Source organism: Chiloscyllium plagiosum, unplaced genomic scaffold, assembly GCF_037043375.1.
Source record: "Chiloscyllium plagiosum isolate Xiang-an unplaced genomic scaffold, Cpla_swu_hap1 HiC_scaffold_21, whole genome shotgun sequence".
Taxonomy (NCBI): Eukaryota; Metazoa; Chordata; class Chondrichthyes; order Orectolobiformes; family Hemiscylliidae; genus Chiloscyllium; species Chiloscyllium plagiosum.
In genome coordinates, this window is record NW_028270159.1 from 8,460,994 (window position 1) to 8,486,256 (window position 25,263).

At 50.9% G+C, this 25,263-nt stretch overlaps 1 protein-coding gene across 5 annotated transcripts in view; it reads left to right on the forward strand.

The window, feature by feature from the left end:
* Positions 1-25,263, forward strand: part of nup214 (nucleoporin 214) — a 188,923-nt gene that overhangs the window by 123,804 nt on the left and 39,856 nt on the right. For all 5 annotated transcript variants that reach the window (XR_015760678.1, XR_015760677.1, XR_015760679.1 and 2 more), the window contains 4 exons: positions 17,497-17,652; positions 18,062-18,233; positions 20,709-20,821; positions 23,018-23,048. Coding sequence is in view for 2 of the 5 variants with exons in the window: in XM_087998212.1 (XP_087854338.1) it covers positions 17,497-17,652; positions 18,062-18,233; positions 20,709-20,821; positions 23,018-23,048 (472 nt within the window). In the remaining 3 variants the exon portion in view is untranslated. The remainder of the gene's footprint in view (positions 1-17,496; positions 17,653-18,061; positions 18,234-20,708; positions 20,822-23,017; positions 23,049-25,263) is intronic.

Sequence of the window (25,263 nt, forward strand, 5' to 3'; positions counted from 1 at the left end):
TTGTGGTCATGCGTTGTGGTTGTGGTCATGCGTTGTGGTTGTGGTCATGCCTTGAGGTTGTGGTCATGCGTTGTGGTTGTGGTCATGCGTTGTGGTTGTGGTCATGCGTTGTGGTTGTGGTCATGCGTTGTGGTTGTAGTCATGCGTTGTGGTTGTGGTCATGCGTTGTGGTTGTGGTCATGCGTTGTGGTTGTGGTCATGCCTTGAGGTTGTGGTCATGCCTTGAGGTTGTGGTCATGCGTTGAGGTTGTGGTCTTGCGTTGAGGTTGTGGTCTTGCGTTGAGGTTGTGGTCTTGCGTTGAGGTTGTGGTCTTGCGTTGAGGTTGTGGTCTTGCGTTGAGGTTGTGGTCATGCGTTGAGGTTGTGGTCATGCGTTGAGGTTGTGGTCATGCGTTGTGGGTGTGGTCGTGGTCATGCGTTGTGGGTGTGGTCGTGGTCATGCGTTGTGGGTGTGGTCGTGGTCATGCGTTGTGGGTGTGGTCATGCCTTGAGGTTGTGGTCATGTTCATGCGTTGTGGTTGTGTTCAGGTGTTGTGGTTGTGGTCATGCGTTGTGGTTGTGGTCATGCGTTGTGGTTGTGGTCATGCGTTGTGGTTGTGGTCATGCGTTGTGGTTGTGGTCATGCCTTGAGGTTGTGGTCATGCGTTGTGGGTGTGGTCATGCCTTGAGGTTGTGGTCATGTTCATGCGTTGAGGTTGTGGTTGTGTTCAGGTGTTGTGGTTGTGGTCATGCGTTGTGGTTGTGGTCATGCGTTGTGGTTGTGGTCATGCGATGTGGTTGTGGTCATGCGATGTGGTTGTGGTCATGCGTTGTGGTTGTGGTCATGCGTTGTGGTTGTGGTCATGCGTTGTGGTTGTGGTCATGCGTTGTGGTTGTGGTCATGCGTTGTGGTTGTGGTTGTGGTCATGCGTTGTGGTTGTGGTCATGCGTTGTGGTTGTGGTCATGCGTTGTGGTTGTGGTCATGCGTTGTGGTTGTGGTCATGCGTTGTGGTTGTGGTCATGCGTTGTGGTTGTGGTCATGCGTTGTGGTTGTGGTCATGCCTTGAGGTTGTGGTCATGTTCATGCGTTGAGGTTGTGGTTGTGTTCAGGTGTTGTGGTTGTGGTCATGCGTTGTAGTTGTGGTTGTGGTCATGCGTTGTGGTTGTGGTCATGCGTTGTGGTTGTGGTCATGCGTTGTGGTTGTGGTCATGCGTTGTGGTTGTGGTCATGCGTTGTGGTTGTGGTCATGCGTTGTGGTTGTGGTCATGCGTTGTGGTTGTGGTCATGCGTTGTGGTTGTGGTCATGCGTTGTGGTTGTGGTCATGCGTTGATGTTGTGGTCATGCGTTGATGTTGTGGTCATGCGTTGAGGTTGTGGTCATGCGTTGAGGTTGTCGTCGTGGTCATGCGTTGTGGGTGTGGTCGTGGTCATGCGTTGTGGGTGTGGACGTGGTCATGCGTTGTGGGTGTGGTCGTGGTCATGCGTTGTGGGTGTGGTCGTGGTCATGCGTTGTGGGTGTGGTCGTGGTCATGCGTTGTGGGTGTGGTCGTGGTCATGCGTTGTGGGTGTGGTCATGCGTTGAGGTTGTGGTCATGCGTTGAGGGTATGGTTGTGTTCATGCGTTGAGGTTGTGGTTGTGTTCAGGTGTTGTGGTTGTGGTCATGCGTTGTGGTTGTGGTCATGCGTTGTGGTTGTGGTCATGCGTTGTGGGTGTGGTCATGCGTTGTGGGTGTGGTCGTGGTCATGCGTTGTGGGTGTGGTCGTGGTCATGCGTTGTGGGTGTGGTCGTGGTCATGCGTTGTGGGTGTGGTCGTGGTCATGCGTTGTGGGTGTGGTCGTGGTCATGCGTTGTGGGTGTGGTCATGCGTTGAGGTTGTGGTCATGCGTTGAGGGTATGGTTGTGTTCATGCGTTGAGGTTGTGGTTGTGTTCAGGTGTTGTGGTTGTGGTCATGCGTTGTGGTTGTGGTCATGCGTTGTGGTTGTGGTCATGCGTTGTGGTTGTGGTCATGCGTTGTGGTTGTGGTCATGCGTTGTGGTTGTGGTCATGCGTTGTGGTTGTGGTCATGCCTTGAGGTTGTGGTCATGCGTTGAGGTTGTGGTCATGCGTTGAGGTTGTGGTTGTGGTCATGCGTTGTGGTTGTGGTCATGCGTTGAGGTTGTGGTTGTGGTCATGCGTTGTGGTTGTGGTCATGCGTTGTGGTTGTGGTCATGCGTTGAGGTTGTGGTCATGCGTTGGGGTTGTGGTCATGCGTTGGGGTTGTGGTCATGTGTTGAGGTTGTGGTTGTGGTCATGCGTTGAGGTTGTGCTCGTGGTCATGCGTTGAGGTTGTGGTCATGCGTTGAGGGTGTGGTTGTGGTCATGCGTTGTGGTTGTGGTCGTGGTCATGCGTTGTGGTTGTGGTCGTGGTCATGCGTTGTGGTTGTGGTCGTGGTCATACATTGAAGCTGTGGTCATGCGTTGAGGTTGTGGTTGTGGTCATGCGTTGTGGTTGTGGTCATGCGTTGTGGTTGTGGTCATGCGTTGTGGTTGTGGTCATGCGTTGTGGTTGTGGTCATGCGTTGTGGTTGTGGTCATGCGTTGTGGTTGTGGTCATGCGTTGTGGTTGTGGTCATGCGTTGTGGTTGTGGTCATGCGTTGTGGTTGTGGTCATGCGTTGTGGTTGTGGTCATGCGTTGTGGTTGTGGTCATGCATTGAGGTTGTGGTTGTGGTCATGCGTTGAGGTGGTTGTGGTCATGCGTTGAGGTTGTGGTCATGCGTTGAGGTTGTGGTCATGCGTTGAGGTTGTGGTCATGCGTTGAGGTTGTGGTCATGCGTTGAGGTTGTGGTCATGCGTTGAGGTTGAGGTCATGCGTTGAGGTTGTGGTTGTGGTCATGCGTTGAGGTTGTGGTCATGCGTTGAGATTGTGGTTGTGGTCATGCGTTGAGATTGTGGTTGTGGTCATGTGTTGAGATTGTGGTTGTGGTCATGCATTGAGGTTGTGATCATGCCTTGAGGTTGTGGTTGTGGTCATGCGTTGAGGTTGTGGTTGTGGTCAGGCATTGAGGTTGTGGTCAGGCGTTGATGGTGAGGTTGTGGTCAGGCGTTGATGGTGAGGTTGTGGTCATGCGTTGAGGGTGAGGTTGTGGTCAGGCATTAAGGTTGTTGTCATAGGTTTAGGGTGTTTACATGCGTTGAGGTTGTGATCACGTGTTGAGGTTGTGATCACGTGTTGAGGTTGTGATCACGTGTTGAGGTTGTGATCACGCGTTGAGGTTGTGATCACGCGTTGAGGTTGTGATCACGCGTTGAGGTTGTGATCACGCGTTGAGGTTGTGATCACGCGTTGAGGTTGTGATCACGCGTTGAGGTTGTGATCACGCGTTGAGGTTGTGATCACGCGTTGTGGTTGTGGCTATGTGTTGTGGTTGTGGTCATGCGTTGAGGTTGTGGTTGTGGTCATGCGTTGAGGGTGAGGTCGTGGTCATGCGTTGAGGGTGAGGTCGTGGTCATGCGTTGAGGGTGAGGTCGTGGTCATGCGTTGTGGTTGTGGTCATGCGGTGTGGTTGTGGTCATGCGTTGTGGTTGTGGTCATGCGTTGTGGTTGTGGTCATGCGTTGTGGTTGTGGTCATGCGTTGTGGTTGTGGTCATGCGTTGAGGTTGTGGTTGTGGTCATGCGTTGAGGTGGTTGTGGTCATGCGTTGAGGTTGTGGTCATGCGTTGAGGTTGTGGTCATGCGTTGAGGTTGTGGTCATGCGTTGAGGTTGAGGTCATGCGTTGAGGTTGTGGTTGTGGTCATGCGTTGAGGTTGTGGTTGTGGTCATGCGTTGAGGTTGTGGTCATGCATTGAGATTGTGATCATGCCTTGAGGTTGTGGTTGTGGTCATGCGTTGAGGTTGAGGTTGTGGTCAGGCATTGAGGTTGTGGTCAGGCGTTGAGGTTGTGGTCAGGCGTTGATGGTGAGGTTGTGGTCAGGCGTTGATGGTGAGGTTGTGGTCATGCGTTGAGGGTGAGGTTGTGGTCAGGCATTAAGGTTGTTGTCATAGGTTTAGGGTGTTTACATGCGTTGATGTTGTGATCACGTGTTGAGGTTGTGATCACGTGTTGAGGTTGTGATCACGTGTTGAGGTTGTGATCACGTGTTGAGGTTGTGATCACGTGTTGAGGTTGTGATCACGCGTTGAGGTTGTGGTCACGCGTTGAGGTTGTGGTCAGGCGTTGAGGTTGTGGTCAGGCGTTGAGGTTGTGGTCAGGCGTTGAGGTTGTGGTCAGGCGTTGAGGTTGTGGTCAGGCGTTGAGGTTGTGGTCAGGCGTTGAGGTTGTGGTCACGCGTTGAGGTTGTGGTCACGCGTTGAGGTTGTGGTCACGCGTTGAGGTTGTGGTCACGCGTTGAGGTTGTGGTCACGCGTTGAGGTTGTGGTCACGCGTTGAGGTTGTGGTCACGCGTTGAGGTTGTGGTCACGCGTTGAGGTTGTGGTCACGCGTTGAGGTTGTGGTCACGCGTTGAGGTTGTGGTCACGCGTTGAGGTTGTGGTCACGCGTTGAGGTTGTGGCCACGCGTTGAGGTTGTGGTCACGCGTTGAGGTTGTCGTCGTGGTCATGCGTTGTGAGTGTGGCCGTGGTCATGCGTTGAGGTTGTGGTTGAGGTCATGCGTTGTGGTTGTGGTCATGCGTTGTGGTTGTGGTCATGCGTTGAGGTTGTGGTCATGCGTTGATGTGGTCATGCGTTGAGGTTGTCGTCGTGGTCATGCGTTGTGGGTGTGGTTGTGGTCATGCGTTGTGGGTGTGGTCGTGGTCATGCGTTGTGGGTGTGGTCGTGGTCATGCGTTGTGGGTGTGGTCGTGGTCATGCGTTGAGGTTGTGGTCATGCGTTGAGGGTATGGTTGTGTTCATGCGTTGAGGTTGTGGTTGTGTTCAGGTGTTGAGGTTGTGGTCATGCGTTGTGGTTGTGGTCATGCGTTGTGGTTGTGGTCATGCGTTGTGGTTGTGGTCATGCCTTGAGGTTGTGGTCATGCCTTGAGGTTGTGGTCATGCGTTGAGGTTGTGGTCATGCGTTGAGGTTGTGGTCATGCGTTGAGGTTGTGGTCATGCGTTGAGGTTGTGGTCATGCGTTGAGGTTGTGGTCATGCGTTGGGGTTGTGGTCATGCGTTGGGGTTGTGGTCATGTGTTGAGGTTGTGGTTGTGGTCATGCGTTGAGGTTGTGGTTGTGGTCATGCATTGAGGTTGTGGTCATGCGTTGAGATTGTGGTTGTGCTCGTGGTCATGCGTTGAGGTTGTGGTCATGCGTTGAGGGTGTGGTTGTGGTCATGCGTTGTGGTTGTGGTCGTGGTCATGCGTTGTGGTTGTGGTCGTGGTCATACATTGAAGCTGTGGTCATGCGTTGAGGTTGTGGTTGTGGTCATGCGTTGTGGTTGTGGTCATGCGTTGTGGTTGTGGTCATGCGTTGTGGTTGTGGTCATGCGTTGTGGTTGTGGTCATGCGTTGTGGTTGTGGTCATGCGTTGTGGTTGTGGTCATGCGTTGTGGTTGTGGTCATGCGTTGTGGTTGTGGTCATGCGTTGTGGTTGTGGTTGTGGTCATGCGTTGAGGTGGTTGTGGTCATGCGTTGAGGTTGTGGTCATGCGTTGAGATTGTGGTCATGCGTTGAGGTTGTGGTTGTGGTCATGTGTTGAGATTGTGGTTGTGGTCATGTGTTGAGATTGTGGTTGTGGTCATGTGTTGTGGTTGTGGTCATGCATTGAGGTTGTGATCATGCCTTGAGGTTGTGGTTGTGGTCATGCGTTGAGGTTGTGGTTGTGGTCAGGCATTGAGGTTGTGGTCAGGCGTTGATGGTGAGGTTGTGGTCAGGCGTTGATGGTGAGGTTGTGGTCATGCGTTGAGGGTGAGGTTGTGGTCAGGCATTAAGGTTGTTGTCATAGGTTTAGGGTGTTTACATGCGTTGATGTTGTGATCACGTGTTGAGGTTGTGATCACGTGTTGAGGTTGTGATCACGTGTTGAGGTTGTGATCACGCGTTGAGGTTGTGATCACGCGTTGAGGTTGTGATCACGCGTTGAGGTTGTGATCACGCGTTGAGGTTGTGATCACGCGTTGCGGTTGTGATCACGCATTGCGGTTGTGATCACGCGTTGTGGTTGTGATCACGCGTTGTGGTTGTGGTCACGCGTTGAGGTTGTGGTCGTGGTCATGCGTTGAGGGTGAGGTCGTGGTCATGCGTTGAGGGTGAGGTCGTGGTCATGCGTTGAGGGTGAGGTCGTTGCCATGCGTTGTGGTTGTGGTCATGCGTTGAGGTTGTGGTTGTGGTCATGCGTTGAGGTTGTGGTTGTGGTCATGCGTTGAAGTTGTGGTTGTGGTCATGCGTTGTGGTTGTGGTCATGCGTTGTGGTTGTGGTCTTGTGTTGTGGTTGTGGCCATGCGTCGAGGTTGTGGCCATGCGTCGAGGTTGTGGCCATGCGTCGAGGTTGTGGCCATGCGTCGAGGTTGTGGCCATGCGTCGAGGTTGTGGCCATGCGTCGAGGTTGTGGCCATGCGTCGAGGTTGTGGCCATGCGTCGAGGTTGTGGCCATGCGTCGAGGTTGTGGCCATGCGTCGAGGTTGTGGCCATGCGTCGAGGTTGTGGCCATGCGTCGAGGTTGTGGCCATGCGTCGAGGTTGTGGCCATGCGTCGAGGTTGTGGCCATGCGTCGAGGTTGTGGCCATGCGTCGTGGTTGTGGCCATGCGTCGTGGTTGTGGCCATGCGTCGTGGTTGTGGCCATGCGTCGTGGTTGTGGTCATGCGTCGTGGTTGTGGTCATGCGTCGTGGTTGTGGTCATGCGTTGAGATCATGCATAGAGGTTGTGGTCATGCGTTGTGGTTGTGGTCGTGGTCATGCGTTGTGGTTGTGGTCGTGGTCATGCGTTGTGGTTGTGGTCGTGGTCATGCGTTGTGGTTGTGGTCGTGGTCATGCGTTGTGGTTGTGGTCGTGGTCATACATTGAAGCTGTGGTCATGCGTTGAGGTTGTGGTTGTGGTCATGCATTGTGGTTGTGGTCATGCATTGTGGTTGTGGTCATGCGTTGTGGTTGTGGTCATGCGTTGTGGTTGTGGTCATGCGTTGTGGTTGTGGTCATGCGTTGTGGTTGTGGTCATGCGTTGTGGTTGTGGTCATGCGTTGTGGTTGTGGTCATGCATTGAGGTTGTGGTCATGCGTTGAGGTTGTGGTTGTGGTCATGCGTTGAGGTGGTTGTGGTCATGCGTTGAGGTTGTGGTCATGCGTTGAGGTTGAGGTTGTGGTCATGCATTGAGGTTGTGATCATGCGTTGAGGTTGTGGTTGTGGTCATGCGTTGAGGTGGTTGTGGTCATGCGTTGAGGTTGTGGTTGTGGTCATGCGTTGAGGTTGTGGTCATGCGTTGAGGTTGTGGTCATGCGTTGAGGTTGAGGTCATGCGTTGAGGTTGTGGTTGTGGTCATGCGTTGAGGTTGTGGTTGTGGTCATGCGTTGAGGTTGTGGTCATGCGTTGAGGTTGTGGTTGTGGTCATGTGTTGTGGTTGTGGTTGTGGTCATGCGTTGTGGTTGTGGTCATGCATTGAGGTTGTGATCATGCCTTGAGGTTGTGGTTGTGGTCATGCGTTGAGGTTGTGGTCAGGCATTGAGGTTGTGGTCAGGCGTTGATGGTGAGGTTGTGGTCAGGCGTTGATGGTGAGGTTGTGGTCATGCGTTGAGGGTGAGGTTGTGGTCAGGCATTAAGGTTGTTGTCATAGGTTTAGGGTGTTTACATGCGTTGAGGTTGTGATCACGTGTTGAGGTTGTGATCACACGTTGAGGTTGTGGTCACGCGTTGAGGTTGTGGTCACGCGTTGAGGTTGTGGTCACGCGTTGAGGTTGTGGTCACGCGTTGAGGTTGTGGTCACGCGTTGAGGTTGTGGTCACGCGTTGAGGTTGTGGTCACGCGTTGAGGTTGTGATCACGCGTTGAGGTTGTGATCACGCGTTGAGGTTGTGATCACGGGTTGAGGTTGTGATCACGCGTTGAGGTTGTGATCACGGGTTGAGGTTGTGGTCACGCGTTGAGGTTATGATCACGCGTTGAGGTTGTGGTCACGCGTTGAGGTTGTGGTCACGCGTTGAGGTTGTGGTCACGCGTTGAGGTTGTGGTCACGCGTTGAGGTTGTGGTCACGCGTTGAGGTTGTGGTCACGCGTTGAGGTTGTGGTCACGCGTTGAGGTGGTCACGCGTTGAGGTTGTGGTCACGCGTTGAGGTTGTGGTCACGCGTTGAGGTTGTGGTCACGCGTTGAGGTTGTGGTCACGCGTTGAGGTTGTGGTCACGCGTTGAGGTTGTGGTCACGCGTTGAGGTTGTGGTCACGCGTTGTGGTCGTGGTCACGCGTTGAGGGTGAGGTCGTGGTCACGCGTTGAGGGTGAGGTCGTGGTCATGCGTTGAGGGTGAGGTCGTGGTCATGCGTTGAGGGTGAGGTCGTGGTCATGCGTTGAGGGTGAGGTCGTGGTCCTGCGTTGAGGGTGTGGTTGTGGTCATGCGTTGTGGTTGTGGTTGTGGTCATGCGTTGTGGTTGTGGTCATGCATTAAAGTTGTGGTCATGCGTTGAGGTTGTGGTTGTGTTCAGGTGTTGAGGTTGTGGTCATGCGTTGTGGTTGTGGTCATGCCTTGAGGTTGTGGTCATGCCTTGAGGTTGTGGTCATGCCTTGAGGTTGTGGTCATGCGTTGAGGTTGTGGTTGTGGTCATGCGTTGAAGTGGTGGTTGTGGTCATGCGTTGAGGTTGTGGTTGTGGTCATGCGTGGTGGTTGTGGTCATGCGTTGAGGTTGTGGTTGTGGTCATGCGTTGTGGTTGTGGTCTTGTGTTGTGGTTGTGGCCATGCGTCGAGGTTGTGGCCATGCGTCGAGGTTGTGGCCATGCGTCGAGGTTGTGGCCATGCGTCGAGGTTGTGGCCATGCGTCGAGGTTGTGGCCATGCGTCGGGGTTGTGGCCATGCGTCGGGGTTGTGGCCATGCGTCGGGGTTGTGGCCATGCGTCGGGGTTGTGGCCATGCGTCGGGGTTGTGGCCATGCGTCGGGGTTGTGGTCATGCGTCGGGGTTGTGGTCATGCGTTGAGGTTGTGGTTGTGGTCATGCGTTGAGATTGTGGTTGTGGTCGTGGTCATGCATAGAGGTTGTGGTCATGCGTTGAGGTTGTGGTTGTGGTCATGCGTTGTGTTTGTGGTCATGCGTTGTGGTTGTGGTCATGCGTTGTGGTTGTGGTCATGCGTTGTGGTTGTGGTCATGCGTTGTGGTTGTGGTCATGCGTTGTGGTTGTGGTCATGCGTTGTGGTTGTGGTCATGCGTTGTGGTTGTGGTCATGCGTTGTGGTTGTGGTCATGCGTTGTGGTTGTGGTTGTGGTCATGCGTTGAGGTGGTTGTGGTCATGCGTTGAGGTTGTGGTCATGCATTGAGGTTGTGGTCATGCATTGAGGTTGTGGTCATGCATTGAGGTTGTGATCATGCGTTGAGGTTGTGATCATGCGTTGAGGTTGTGGTTGTGGTCATGCGTTGAGGTGGTTGTGGTCATGCGTTGAGGTTGTGGTCATGCGTTGAGGTTGAGGTTGTGGTCATGCGTTGAGGTTGTGGTCATGCGTTGAGGTTGAGGTCATGCGTTGAGGTTGTGGTTGTGGTCATGGGTTGTGGTTGTGGTCATGCGTTGAGGTTGTGGTCATGCGTTGAGGTTGTGGTCATGCGTTGAGGTTGTGGTCATGCGTTGAGGTTGTGGTCATGCGTTGAGGTTGTGGTCATGCGTTGAGGTTGTGGTCATGCGTTGAGGTTGTGGTCATGCGTTGAGGTTGTGGTTGTGGTCATGGGTTGTGGTTGTGGTCGTGGTCATGCATTGAGGTTGTGATCATGCCTTGAGGTTGTGGTTGTGGTCATGCGTTGAGGTTGAGGTTGTGGTCAGGCGTTGATGGTGAGGTTGTGGTCAGGCGTTGATGGTGAGGTTGTGGTCATGCGTTGAGGGTGAGGTTGTGGTCAGGCATTAAGGTTGTTGTCATAGGTTTAGGGTGTTTACACGCGTTGATGTTGTGATCACGTGTTGAGGTTGTGATCACGTGTTGAGGTTGTGATCACGTGTTGAGGTTGTGATCACGTGTTGAGGTTGTGATCACGCGTTGAGGTTGTGGTCACGCGTTGAGGTTGTGGTCACGCGTTGAGGTTGTGGTCACGCGTTGAGGTTGTGGTCACGCGTTGAGGTTGTGGTCACGCGTTGTGGTTGTGGTCACGCGTTGTGGTTGTGGTCATGCGTTGTGGTTGTGGTCATGCGTTGTGGTTGTGGTCATGCATTGAGGTTGTGGTCATGCGTTGAGGTTGTGGTCATGCGTTGAGGTTGTGGTTGTGGTCATGCGTTGAGGTGGTTGTGGTCATGCGTTGAGGTTGTGGTCATGCGTTGAGGTTGAGGTTGTGGTCATGCATTGAGGTTGTGATCATGCGTTGAGGTTGTGGTTGTGGTCATGCGTTGAGGTGGTTGTGGTCATGCGTTGAGGTTGAGGTTGTGGTCATGCGTTGAGGTTGTGGTCATGCGTTGAGGTTGTGGTCATGCGTTGAGGTTGTGGTCATGCGTTGAGGTTGAGGTCATGCGTTGAGGTTGTGGTTGTGGTCATGCGTTGAGGTTGTGGTTGTGGTCATGCGTTGAGGTTGTGGTCATGCGTTGAGGTTGTGGTTGTGGTCATGTGTTGTGGTTGTGGTTGTGGTCATGCGTTGTGGTTGTGGTCATGCATTGAGGTTGTGATCATGCCTTGAGGTTGTGGTTGTGGTCATGCGTTGAGGTTGTGGTCATGCGTTGAGGTTGTGGTCATGCGTTGAGGTTGAGGTTGTGGTCAGGCATTGAGGTTGTGGTCAGGCGTTGATGGTGAGGTTGTGGTCATGCGTTGAGGGTGAGGTTGTGGTCAGGCATTAAGGTTGTTGTCATAGGTTTAGGGTGTTTACATGCGTTGAGGTTGTGATCACGTGTTGAGGTTGTGATCACACGTTGAGGTTGTGGTCACGCGTTGAGGTTGTGATCACGCGTTGAGGTTGTGATCACGCGTTGAGGTTGTGATCACGCGTTGAGGTTGTGGTCACGCGTTGAGGTTGTGGTCACGCGTTGAGGTTGTCACGCGTTGAGGTTGTGGTCACGCGTTGAGGTTGTGGTCACGCGTTGAGGTTGTGGTCACGCGTTGAGGTTGTGGTCACGCGTTGAGGTTGTGGTCACGCGTTGAGGTTGTGGTCACGCGTTGAGGTTGTGGTCACGCGTTGAGGTTGTGGTCACGCGTTGAGGTTGTGGTCACGCGTTGAGGTTGTGGTCACGCGTTGAGGTTGTGGTCACGCGTTGAGGTTGTGGTCACGCGTTGAGGTTGTGGTCACGCGTTGAGGTTGTGGTCACGCGTTGTGGTTGTGGTCACGCGTTGTGGTTGTGGTCACGCGTTGTGGGTGAGGTCGTGGTCATGCGTTGAGGGTGAGGTCGTGGTCATGCGTTGAGGGTGAGGTCGTGGTCATGCGTTGTGGTTGTGGTCCTGCGTTGAGAGTGTGGTTGTGGTCATGCGTTGTGGTTGTGGTCATGCGTTGAGGGTGTGGTTGTGGTCATGCGTTGTGGTTGTGGTCATGCATTAAAGTTGTGGTCATGCGTTGAGGTTGTGGTTGTGTTCAGGTGTTGAGGTTGTGGTCATGCGTTGTGGTTGTGGTCATGCCTTGAGGTTGTGGTCATGCCTTGAGGTTGTGGTCATGCCTTGAGGTTGTGGTCATGCCTTGAGGTTGTGGTCATGCGTTGAGGTTGTGGTTGTGGTCATGCGTTGAAGTGGTGGTTGTGGTCATGCGTTGAGGTTGTGGTTGTGGTCATGCGTGGTGGTTGTGGTCATGCGTTGAGGTTGTGGTTGTGGTCATGCGTTGTGGTTGTGGTCTTGTGTTGTGGTTGTGGCCATGCGTCGAGGTTGTGGCCATGCGTCGAGGTTGTGGCCATGCGTCGAGGTTGTGGCCATGCGTCGAGGTTGTGGCCATGCGTCGAGGTTGTGGCCATGCGTCGGGGTTGTGGCCATGCGTCGGGGTTGTGGTCATGCGTCGGGGTTGTGGTCATGCGTTGAGGTTGTGGTTGTGGTCATGCGTTGAGGTTGTGGTCATGCGTTGAGATTGTGGTTGTGGTCGTGGTCATGCATAGAGGTTGTGGTCATGCGTTGAGGGTGTGGTTGTGGTCATGCGTTGTGGTTGTGGTCGTGGTCATATATTGAAGCTGTGGTCATGCGTTGAGGTTGTGGTTGTGGTCATGCGTTGTGTTTGTGGTCATGCGTTGTGGTTGTGGTCATGCGTTGTGGTTGTGGTCATGCGTTGTGGTTGTGGTCATGCGTTGTGGTTGTGGTCATGCGTTGTGGTTGTGGTCATGCGTTGTGGTTGTGGTCATGCGTTATGGTTGTGGTCATGCGTTATGGTTGTGGTCATGCGTTATGGTTGTGGTCATGCGTTGTGGTTGTGGTCATGCGTTGTGGTTGTGGTTGTGGTCATGCGTTGAGGTGGTTGTGGTCATGCGTTGAGGTTGTGGTCATGCGTTGAGGTTGAGGTTGTGGTCATGCATTGAGGTTGTGGTCATGCATTGAGGTTGTGATCATGCGTTGAGGTTGTGGTTGTGGTCATGCGTTGAGGTGGTTGTGGTCATGCGTTGAGGTTGTGGTCATGCGTTGAGGTTGTGGTCATGCGTTGAGGTCGTGGTCATGCGTTGAGGTTGAGGTCATGCGTTGAGGTTGTGGTCATGCGTTGAGGTTGAGATCATGCGTTGAGGTTGTGGTTGTGGTCATGCGTTGAGGTTGTGGTTGTGGTCATGCGTTGAGGTTGTGGTCATGCGTTGAGGTTGTGGTCATGCGTTGAGGTTGTGGTCATGCGTTGAGGTTGTGGTTGTGGTCATGGGTTGTGGTTGTGGTCATGCGTTGTGGTTGTGGTCATGCATTGAGGTTGTGATCATGCCTTGAGGTTGTGGTTGTGGTCATGCGTTGAGGTTGAGGTTGTGGTCAGGCATTGAGGTTGTGGTCAGGCGTTGATGGTGAGGTTGTGGTCAGGCGTTGATGGTGAGGTTGTGGTCATGCGTTGAGGGTGAGGTTGTGGTCAGGCATTAAGGTTGTTGTCATAGGTTTAGGGTGTTTACATGCGTTGATGTTGTGATCACGCGTTGAGGTTGTGATCACGCGTTGAGGTTGTGATCACGCGTTGAGGTTGTGGTCACGCGTTGAGGTTGTGGTCACGCGTTGAGGTTGTGGTCACGCGTTGAGGTTGTGGTCACGCGTTGAGGTTGTGGTCACGCGTTGAGGTTGTGGTCACGCGTTGAGGTTGTGGTCACGCGTTGAGGTTGTGGTCACGCGTTGAGGTTGTGGTCACGAGTTGAGGTCATGCGTTGAGGTTGTGGTCGTGGTCATGCGTTGAGGGTGAGGTCGTGGTCATGCGTTGAGGGTGAGGTCGTGGTCATGCGTTGAGGGTGAGGTCGTGGTCATGCGTTGTGGTTGTGGTCATGCGTTGAGGGTGTGGTTGTGGTCATGCGTTGTGGCTGTGGTCATGCGTTGAGGTTGTGGTCATGCGTTGAGGGTGTGGTTGTGGTCATGCGTTGTGGTTGTGGTTGTGGTCATGCATTAAAGTTGTGGTCATGCGTTGAGGTTGTGGTTGTGTTCAGGTGTTGAGGTTGTGGTCATGCGTTGTGGTTGTGGTCATGCGTTGTGGTTGTGGTCATGCCTTGAGGTTGTGGTCATGCCTTGAGGTTGTGGTCATGCCTTGAGGTTGTGGTTGTGGTCATGCGTTGAGGGTGTGGTTGTGGTCATGCGTTGAGGTTGTGGTTGTGGTCATGCGTTGTGGTTGTGGTCATGCGTTGTGGTTGTGGTCATGCGTTGTGGTTGTGGTCATGCGTTGAGGTTGTGGTTGTGGCTATGCGTTGTGGTTGTGGTCATGCGTTGAGGTTGTGGTTGTGGTCATGCGTTGAGGGTGAGGTCGTGGTCATGCGTTGTGGTTGTGGTCATGCGTTGAGGGTGTGGTTGTGGTCATGCGTTGTGGTTGTGGTCATGCATTGAAGTTGTGGTCATGCGTTGAGGTTGTGGTTGTGTTCAGGTGTTGTGGTTGTGGTCATGCCTTGTGGTTGTGGTCATGCCTTGAGGTTGTGGTCATGCCTTGAGGTTGTGGTCATGCCTTGAGGTTGTGGTTGTGGTCGTGCGTTGAGGTTGTGGTTGTGGTCATGCGTTGTGGTTGTGGTCATGCGTTGTGGTTGTGGTCATGCGTTGAAGTTATGGTTGTGGTCATGGGTTGTGGTTGTGGTCAGGCATTGAGATTGTGGTTGTGGTCATGCGTTGAGATTGTGGTTGTGGTCAGGCGTTGTGGTCATGCGTTGAGGTTGTGGTCAAGCGTTGAGGTTGTGGTCAGGCGTTGAGGTTGTGGTCAGGCGTTGAGGTTGTGGTCATGCGTTGAGGTTGTGGTTGTGGTCAGGCGTTGAGGTTGTGGTTGTGGTCATGCGTTGAGGTTGTGGTTGTGGTCAGGCATTGAGATTGTGGTTGTGGTCAGGCGTTGAGATTGTGGTTGTGGTCATGCGTTGAGGTTGTGGTTGTGGTCATGCGTTGAGGTTGTGGTTGTGGTCAGGCATTGAGATTGTGGTTGTGGTCAGGCGTTGTGGTCAGACGTTGAGATTGTGGTTGTGGTCAGGCGTTGTGGTTGTGGTCAGGCGTTGTGGTTGTGGTCATGCGTTGAAGTTATGGTTGTGGTCATGCGTTGTGGTTGTGGTCAGGCGTTGAGATTGTGGTTGTGGTCATGCGTTGAGGTTGTGGTCAGGCGTTGAGGTTGTGGTTGTGGTCAGGCGTTGTGGTCATGCGTTGAGGTTGTGGTCAGGCGTTGAGGTTGTGGTCATGCGTTGAGATTGTGGTCATGCGTTGAGATTGTGGTTGTGGTCAGGCGTTGAAGTTGTGGTCAGGCGTTGAGGTTGTGGTCATGCGTTGAGGTTGTGGTCATGCGTTGAGATTGTGGTTGTGGTCAGGCGTTGAGGTTGTGGTCAGGCGTTGAGGTTGTGGTCAGGCGTTGAGGTTGTGGACATGCGTTGAGGTTGTGGTCATGCGTTGAGGTTGTGGTCATGCGTTGAGGTTGTGGTCCGGCGTTGAGGTTGTGGTCAGGCGTTGAGGTTGTGGTCATGCGTTGAGATTGTGGTTGTGGTCATGGGTTGAGGTTGTGGTCAGGCGTTGAGGTTGTGGTCATGCGTTGAGGTTGTGGTCAGGCGTTGAGATTTTGGTTGTGGTCATGGGTTGAGGTTGTGGTCAGGCGTTGAGGTTGTGGTCATGCGTTGAGGTTGTGGTCAGGCGTTGAGGTGGTCATGCGTTGAGATTGTGGTTGTGGTCATGGGTTGAGGTTGTGGTCAGGCGTTGAGGTTGTGGTCAGGCGTTGAGGTTGTGGTCATGCGTTGAGGTTGTGGTCATGCGTTGAGGTTGTGGTCATGCGTTGAGGTTGTGGTCATGCGTTGAGGTTGTGGTCATGCGTTGAGGTTGTGGTCAGGCGTTGAGGTTGTGGTCAGGCGTTGAGGTTGTGGTCAGGCGTTGAGGTTGTGGTCATGCGTTGAGATTGTGGTTGTGGTCATGGGTTGAGGTTGTGGTCAGGCGTTGAGGTTGTGGTCAGGCGTTGAGGTTGTGGTCAGGCGTTGAGGTTGTGGTCAGGCGTTGAGGTTGTGGTCAGGCGTTGAGGTTGTGGTCAGGCGTTGAGGTTGTGGTCAGGCGTTGAGATTGTGGTCAGGCGTTGAGGTTGTGGTCAGGCGTTGAGGTTGTGGTCAGGCGTTGAGGTTGTGGTCAGGCGTTGAGGTTGTGGTCATGCGTTGAGGTTGTGGTCAGGCGTTGAGGTTGTGGTCAGGCGTTGAGGGTGAGGTTGTGGTCAGGCGTTGAGGTTGTGGTCAGGCGTTGAGGTTGTGGTTGTGGTCAGGCGTTGAGGTTATCAGTGCATTTAGTTGCTTCAGCTGATGCAGCATGAATGGCTGGGGTGCCATCACTGTGTGTTTGATGGTCACAATGTGAGCTGTTCCTCACCTTCCACTTGTAGAGCAAGTTCATTCACTGTCCCTGGCCTGTTCTCATGCAGTTGTGGCTGGTCCAGATGTTCCCAGGAAGGTTGAACCCTGGGGTATCACTCAGATCAGTCGTCACATTGTAGTCACTGACATTTGCAGAGGCTGTGCCATTGAGAAATGAGTCTGTCGTTGGTTTGTGGTTGTGTTCCATTCGGGGATATGGGATTTCAGGTGAGTTTGCGAGCGGTTTTCCAAGGTCTTGTGACAGTGCAAGTGCTTTGTCACCCGCCAGTGTGGGCAGCAGAACCAAAAAACATGGCACACTGTTTCACAGCCTTCTCCAACAGCTGCTCCGCGGAGCTTTGACAGTCTGTCCTTGCCTGGGACTGTAGGCCAGGGTTTCCTCAATTTGCATTGATAAACAGGATTTGCATCCTAAAACTTCACAGTTGTGAACTTCCAAAAGAGCACTTTCATATTTGAAATCTCCCAGGAAGGGAAGTACTGTACCTGGAGGCTATGGGGAAGGAGGATGAGGTTGAGTTGATTAGACAACTCTTTCGAAGAGCCAGAACAGACACAGTGGACTGAATGGCCTCTATATGTATGAATTTGAAAACGTTTTTCACCAAGTCCTTTGAAGTGCATTTAGGGTAGGTTATCATAGGTTACGGTGCAGCCAGGATCCAGTGTTGCTCAAAGGAGCTTTTGCTATGTTAGCCAGTTTGGTTTTGCTGTCACTTTGTTTCAGTTTGCCCTCTTGTCTGAAGGCTGTGGGTGTGAAGCTCCCAGCCTTGAATACTGAACTGAGGCTAATGTTTGAGAACATGACAGCAGTGGCTCTGCATTGTTGGCAACACCATCTTTCAGTGAAGCTATGAAACTGACACAGCTGCCCACGTGGTACTCTTGAGTAGAGCAGCGAATTTGTCCAGTGCCCTGACTGGCATTACTCCCTCAGCCAATGCCACAAATTAATAAATTAATGTTTGAGGGACTTTGCCAGTATGTCAGCATTGACCACACTGTTGGAGCTGTCCTGTTGACGCAGGATCCCTTGTAAATGCAAGTTCCCTCTGATGAGTGTCCCTCTGGTAATGTCATCTGTGGATGGTTCTTGTTTGGTCTGTGGTAGAAATATTATTGACGGTAAGGTAGAAGATCTTAATGCTTGCAAACAAATGAACATTGTGTGTTTCTATAGCACCTTTCATGATCCCTAGAATTTCCAAAGCACTTTACAGCTGATTCTCAATCACTGTTGTGATGCAGGAAAGGCGTTCATTGATTTGTGCACAGCAAGCTCCCACAGTCAGCACTGATATAACGGATCAGTTAATGGGGCGAAATGGGCATGGTCAAACATTCAAAACTGATCCCCACAGCCAATGCTACAGGCACACTGTCCCCATCCACCCCGCCCCCAAAATAAAACCCTATTGAGTTCCATTGAAAGCAGCAACACCAGCTATTAGATTAGAGTTGAATGTCTGAATGATTGAGTTTATAACTTTGCTGACAGAGTACCTGTTTGTCTTCAGATGCTCAAAGCCTCTTCGGGAACAGTGGTGCCAAGACGTTTGGGTTTGGCAGTGCCTCTTTCGGATCAGATCTGAAGGCGCCAGGCTCGTTCAGTGCAGGTTCCAGTGTTGCTGCCCAAGGCTTTGGCAACTTTTCCACTCCCTCCAAACCGCCAGGTAATTTGATAGTTTCTTTTGGAGAGCAGATTGAGCCCTGCTGTCAGGGAAGATCAGGAAAAGGTGCTGCCCTTGGGGAATGAAGAGATAAGCTGACAGTGAGATGCATTCGCAGGTGAAACCCTCTTTTTAGTTATGTTTGCAGTTTTGCTCAGGATTTATAAGTGAGCTGCTTAAAATTTTAAATGTTTGAAATAATGTTAATATTTCCAAATGGCTCAACATGGGATCGACAACAAATGCGTGAGATCTTTGTTTCTTTCCCTTGACCTTTCCCCTTCCCACCTGCTGCACCTATCTGCTGTTTGTTCATTCTTGCGTGTAGGTTTTGTTCAATTGGTAATCTAGGACCTTGGGTTCTGTCTCGTGCAGTGTCCCTCATCCATTCTCGCTCTCCCTTTCTCTTCAGGTGGCTTTGGTGCTGCTCCTGTGTTTGGCAGTCCGCCAGCCTTTGGTGGCACCCCAACGTTTGGAGGCCTTCCAACATTTGGTGGCTCACCAGCTTTTAGTGGAACAATGAGCCCTTCAGGAGGCAAGGTGTTTGGTGAAGGAACAGCGGCTGCCAATGCTGGAGGTTTTGGGTAAGACCTTGGGACATGCTCTGGGCTGGAAGGAGTGAGGTTGATGCAGAGCTATGTTTGAATCTGCGTCTGTGTTCAGTGATAACATACAATAGAAGAAAAATTGTTTGGCTGTGAGGTTTTCAGTAGCACACGCTCTTTCTCGCTCTCTCTCGCGCGCTCTCTCGCGCGCTCTCTCGCGCGCTCTCTCGCGCGCTCTCTCGCGCTCTCTCTCGCGCTCTCTCTCGCGCTCTCTCTCGCGCTCTCTCTCGCGCTCTCTCTCGCGCTCTCTCTCGCGCTCTCTCTCGCGCGCTCTCTCGCGCGCTCTCTCGCGCTCTCTCTCGCGCTCTCTCTCTCAATCTTCCCCCCCCGTCACTCTCACACTCACTCACTCATTCTCTCACACACTCACTCAATCACTCTCACTCAATCACTCTCTCTCTCACTCACTGTCTCACTCAATCACTCTCTCACTCTCTGTCTGTGTCTCGTGCTCTCTCGTGCTCTCTCTCACTCGCTCTCTCTCACTCTTTTCCTTTCTCGCTCCCCAAGCTCCCCCTTGTCCACAGAGCCCATCTTACCCTTCACATTAAACTGCTGAGTACCCCACTCCGTGCTGCAGCACTTGCAAATGAATCCAACTCAGTATCAAAACTGCTATCATCATTCTTCACCCCATCTCCTGCCAACAGATTCCACCCCCAAAATTCCTGGCCAGCCAACCCTTACCCTGGAGCCCTTCTCTCCATGCCCGAACTCCAAATCTTTTACAATCTCCTTGACGACGTTGCTGTCTCTCAGATACTTCTACATGGACAGGAAAAGGCCATGTCTATCCGGACATAATCCAGGCTTTGTCGGCGCTTATGTCCTTCTCCAGTCCAATGTCTTATTGTGGAAGATCCTGGGAAAATTCCTGAGACTCATTCAGGCAAAACTTCATGGAATCCCCCTGACAAGCTAACCAGCTCCAGGACCACGCTATCAATCTCACAAACTGTCAAAAAACACAGTGAGGGTTATGCGTACTGCCTCCTGCAGGACTCTCATAAGGAGGATTTTCATTTATCTTGAGTAGTTTATTCTAGAAGAGGAAGATACAAAAAAAGGGGGGGCTTTTGACCTTTAACCTTTTTGTATTTTGTGCTTCACCTTCTCCTCTCAGTCCGGTCTGACTCAAATAAACCAGGGTTCAAGCAAAACATTTCTACAGCTACGTGCACTGGAACTGGGAGCAGAAAGTGACTCAGCCAGTAAATTGGTACCTCTTTGTTTGACAGTATCGCTGAAGCTTTAGACTAAACTGAAGGGAAATTTAATAAACGGAGAGTGCAGAATATTGCAAAGTCCAGTCACTGCCTTCAGGTTTTGCAGTATTGCTTTTTGTTCCAATAATAAGAAAAGATAGCACAGATTAGGCTTAACTGTAGAAGACTAAGATGATCTCGTAGAGACGTTGAAGATGAAAATATTTGATGGGCTAGATAGAGAAAAATACTATTTCTTTCAACAGTGGAGTCCAGGATAAGAGATGTACGTTTGGAATAAAGCTTCTTTGATTTTGACTAATTGATAGAAAAGACCAAAGGGACTGAGTGAACTCCCTCTGTTTATTAGTAAATGCTACCCACATTCTATGTAGATATTTGGGTTGAGCTAGAGAGCTCACATGCATGCTGAGACCCTAAATGTAACTCATTGGCTGTGAAGCACTTCAGCGACATGTACAAGAACACAGTTTCTCCATAATATTAGTGCCTGTTCAGTTCAAATTCACAGAGATTGTCAGCAGGCAGCCTGCTCTCTGCCTTTGTGTTACTCAATCTGACTCCCCGATCATAGTCAAGGTAAAGCGAATGTGGGGACTGCAGATTCTGGAGATTAGAGTCAAGATCAGAGTGGTGCTGGAAAAGCGCAGCAGGTCAGGCAGCATCCGAGGAGCAGGAGGGTCAATGTTTTGGGCCAAAGCCCTTCATCAGGAATGAGGTCATTCAGGCCCCATTCCCGATTCGGGCCCCACTCCCGATTCAGGCCTCATTCCCGATTCAGGCCTCATTCCCGATTCAGGCCTCATTCCTGATTCACGCCCATTCCTGACGAAGGGCGTTTGCCCGAAACGTCGATTCTCCTGCTCCTCGGATGCTGCCTGACCTGCTGCGCTTTTCCAGCACCACTCTGATCTTGACCATCGTCACAGGGAAAGCTGGTATTACTTCACTGTGATGCTGCCACATTAAAAACAGAACCGTGGATACTGGAAATTTGAAACACAAACAAAAAGTGCAGAAGAAACTGAGCAGGTCTGGCAGCATCAGTCGAGAGAAAAGCAGAGTTAACATTTGGAGTCCAGTAACTTGGTGTTAACTGTTTCTGTCACTACAACTAGGTAAATCCCGATTCCTTGATATATCGCTCTGCCTTGTAAGTGGTGTTTTTAATTGTCTTTTTCTTCCACATACTTGATAACCAACAACTTCTGTTTTCTTCTGAGCACAGCTTTGGGAGCACTGCCAATGCGCAATCATTTGGAAGCATAGCGAATCAGTCCACTGTATCTGGTTTTGGAGGACATGGGTCTGGCTTTCCAGGCTTTGGGACCAGCGGAGGAGGTAAAAGCTCTTATATTCATGGCGAAGGTTAGGTGCAGCTCCGAACCAGGCCTTCGAGAGCAGCTGGCCTTCGTCTAACCCTTCAATTTCTCGTCCCTTCGGAAATTTAGCTGGGGGAGGCAATGGCCTAGTGGTATTATTGCTCAGCTATTAATCCAGAGACCCAGGGAATGTTCGGTAAAATCTGGAATTAAGAGTCTAATGATGACTGTGAATCGATTGTCAGTTGTTGGACAAACCCGCCTGATTCACTAACATTCTTCAGGGAAGGAAACTGCCATCCTTACCTGGTCTGGCCACATGTGACTCCAGACCCACAGCGTGGTGGTTAAGTCTTAACTGCCCTCTGGGTAATTAGGGATGGGCAATAAATGGTGGCTTGACCAGTGACGCCCTCATCCCGTGAATGAATAATAATCACCCAGCTTACCATTAAAGGCACCTCCGAGATGGTACCTAGCTTCACACTCCAACCTTCTTAGGGGAACTAACAGGGTCGATGGCTGTTTCCCTGGTGGGAGAGTCTCCGACCAGAGGGCATCGTCTCTAATTAAGGGCTCGTCCATTTAAGACAGAGATGAGGAATTTCTTCTCTCTGAGGGTAATGAATCTGTGGAATTTTTCTCCACAGAGGGCTGTCAAGGCTGGTTTGTTAAGTATATTCAAGGCTGGGACAGACAGATTTTTAATCGTGAAGGGAATGAAGGAATATGGGGGAAAAGGCAGCAAAGTGTAATTGATCTCATTGTAGAGCAGAGCAGATTTGATGGGCTGAATGGCCCACTTCTTTTCCTATGGTCACTCTCAAGGTAAAAAGATTTCTCATGAATTTCTTAATTCTTATCCCTCTTTCACTCATTCCCTCCCTCCCTCTCATTTCTCCCCTTCCCCGCTCCTCCCCATCCTTTCCCGTCCTTCCCCCTCCCTCTCCTCTCCCCCTCTCGTCCCCGCCATGTGCTGTCTCTCTCTCATGCTTTCACACATACTCACTCTCTCAGTCACACATGCAGTCACTCTCACTCAGACTGTCACTTACATTTGCACTCTCCCTCACTCTCACATTACTCTCACACGCACACTTGCAAGCTCCCTGTCTCGCATGCACATCCTCCCACACACACTTTGATGCAGACCTGTGTGCATTCTCCCACGCGCACCCTCTCATGCACTCACGCTCTCTCCTGCCCACCTTCCCTTAGGAGCACCGTGCTAATGGGCACACAGTCTCTTTTTAATGATGTAGATTTAGGGATAAATATTGACCAAATGCCTGAGGCAAATGGCTCTGCTCTTCAAAATAGAGCAATGGACTCATTTAGCATCCTCCTCGGCCAGCACAGCATTTTCCCATCTGCACCAGGAATGTCGCCGTGGTTTTTGCACTCCGGTCTCCTGAAGCTACAACGTTGTGACTATGGCCAGAGTGTTACCCGAGAGCTCTGGCTGACACTTAATTGAGCAAAGGGATCTCTTCACAATCTGGAAGATTCTCTGGTAGGACTGAAAACTGAACAGCAGCAACTGTTCAAATCCCAGTGTCGTTTCCAAACTGTCAGCCAATGATTTCTGTTCTGCTTAATCCATATCCTGTTCTAATTTGAAAAAGATTCAGTAGTTCACATCATAAATCAGTGAGGAAGTGTGGGTCATATTTCCCAGGTGTCTCTGCTGGCAGTTGAGCTGTGTAGGTAATTGCTATAATCGTGGTAGCTTTTATTTCTTTGGTTTTGAAGCTGCAATCATGTTTATCCCTGCTTGCTTCAGAAACTGGAATCCAAGCTAAGAGGCTGTTGCCCTAGCCTAGAGCGCCTAACCCCCCCCCCCTCCGGCCAACTTATGCCCCCTCAAGTAGACATCAAAGATCCCAGGCCACTGCTTTCAGAAAAGCAGGGGCACTTTCTGTACTCAGCCAGTATTTATCCTTCCAGCAGCTTCACTAAAAATAACCAGCAATTTATTTGTGCATTTCATTGCTGTGTTTGGAATCTTTCTGTGCATAGTTTGGGTGTTGCATTTCTTGGTGTTAGGACAGTGACTGGGTGTGTGTTCGCTCTTTGCAATTATCAGATGCAGCAAAGCGACTGTGTACAGTCAACTTGTTACTTGCCTTTTCTATTTGAATGGTTTTGAGGAAGTACCTGTGCAAGATGTGAGTAATTTCTTCTTCCTTTCTTTCTTGTTTAATTATTTTTTTAGGGTTTGGAGGTGGTTTTGGATCCACAAATCAGTAAGTAATGAGGCTGCAAGTTCATTTCTAACTGATACCAGAACCTGGAATCCTGTTAACCCTTGCCTGCTGATCGAGCCACACCAACCCACATAAATATGGCTAGACCCTTTATGGGTTAAAAGACAATTTTCCCGGCTCTTCATTAAGACAATGTTTTGACTTTGCTGTGTGTTGTGCGCTGTGTCCACTGTCTTTGTATTTCTGCTGTAAGAGGATTGTTGTGTTTTGTTGTTTTGCTTTGAAGTTCAATAAAAAATTAACCAGTGGAGGAATAGACTTTATTATACAATAAGCAGGTGGGAAGCTAAAGAAATGAATATGATTTTCATCTGGTTTGGTTTCGATCTCCAGCTTGTTGTTGAAGGTCTGGGTAACCCCTGACTACGTTGCAGTGTCCTTGAAAGCTCTCTGGTTGACTATATCTCTCGATACACTGTTTGGGTGAAGCTTCCATTGTGACCCTGTTTGGCCAAGAGTACCACTTGGCTTTCGGTTTTGTTTTTATCAGTGCACACCAGGATCTCTCAAAGTTTGATCACCAGGTGATCGTATAGGTTAGGATAGAATAGAATCCCTACAGTGTGGGAAGAGATCATTCGACTTGTCACTGGCCCTCTTACAAGCATCCTACCCAGACCCAACTCCTTCCTCCATTCCTGCATTTCCCATGGCTAATCCAATTAGCCTGCACATCTATAATTATGGGCAATTTCCCACGGCCAATTCACCCTAACATGCACAGCTTTGGACTGTGGGAGGAAGCCGGAGCACCCGGAGGAAACCCACGCAGACACTGAGAGAATGTGCAAACTCCACACAGACAGTCACCCGAGGATGGAATCAAACCCAGGTCACTAGCACTGTGAGGTAACAGTGCTAACCACTGAGCCTCCATGCCACCCAATTGAGTGATAAATATTTGCCAAGACACTGGGGAAAATTGCCTTGCTGCTGTTTGTCCACCGCGTGGCTCGGGGATCTTTTATGTCCACCCGAGGGTGCAGGCGGGTCCTTCATTTAACATCCTTTCAGAGAAACGGCAGGGGCAACATCTCTTCAGTGCTGCACTGAGCGGGGGGTGGGTGGGGGGGGGGCGGGGGGTAGCCTGGATAATAAAGCTGGAGTCTACCAGACAGGCTGATGATGCTGCAATGAATCGTGACCGGGACCTGTCATTGAGGTGTTTTAGTTGCAGAACAAATTATCAAAAGCTATTTCCAGTCTAAATGACAGGTTTTGTTTATATCTGTTGAAGAATGTATACAGAACAGAGGCATTCAGCCCCTGAAGCCTGTATCCCATCCAGTAAAAACAATAGCCAAACTGATTGTGGTCTCCACTCCTGCCTTTCACTCCACTTTCGTTTACCTTGTTACACAACACCAGGTCCTCTGCCTTTAAACATGTTCAAATGCTGAGACCCCTTCCAGGAAAGTCCCACCAATGAATTCAGCCAAATGACCCTTTAAAATATTCAAAAATGACAAAACTCTGGATGCTGGAAATCCAAAACAAAACCAGGAATCGCTGGAAAAGCTCAGCAGGTCTGGCAGCATGTGTGAAGAGAAATCAGAGTTAACGTTTCAGATCAAATTCTGAGGAAGGGTGACCGGACCCAAAGCTTTAACTCTGGTTTCTCTCCATGGATGCTGCCAGACCTGCTGAGCTTTTCCAGCCAGTTCTGTTTTTGTTTGTGACATTAGGAGAGTAAAGCTTGGATCTAAATTCTGTTGCAAATTGCAAACTCTTAAAGGTTCATGACTTTTTTTTTAACATAAAATCGGTTCCTGCCACCATTTGGATGGAGGGTGCAGCCTGTGTGTAAACACTGACTCAGAAGCTGTCTGGTGTAGGTTAATGATCGTGAGGAGCTTGCGCAGCCGATGCAGCGTGCAATCAGACTTGTTGAAGTCAGCACATTGTGATGAGGTACCTCTTTAAAACGCAGTTGAACAGATCCTTTCATCCCGAGCACATCCATCTATTCCCAGTTGTTTCCTGTTTCCAATCACTTTGGTAAATAAGCTCCATTCCAGTTTACCTAAAATGCCAGATACTGAGTTCACTGCTCAGTGATCTGGGAGTTGAGAGTGGAATATGGTCTTGTTGCAAATATGTTTTATTTTGGGGAAGCAGTAAAAAGCTCTCAAACTATCTCCATCAGAAATACGCAGATCTTCACCTCTTTTTTAACTGGCCCTTGTGTCCTGAC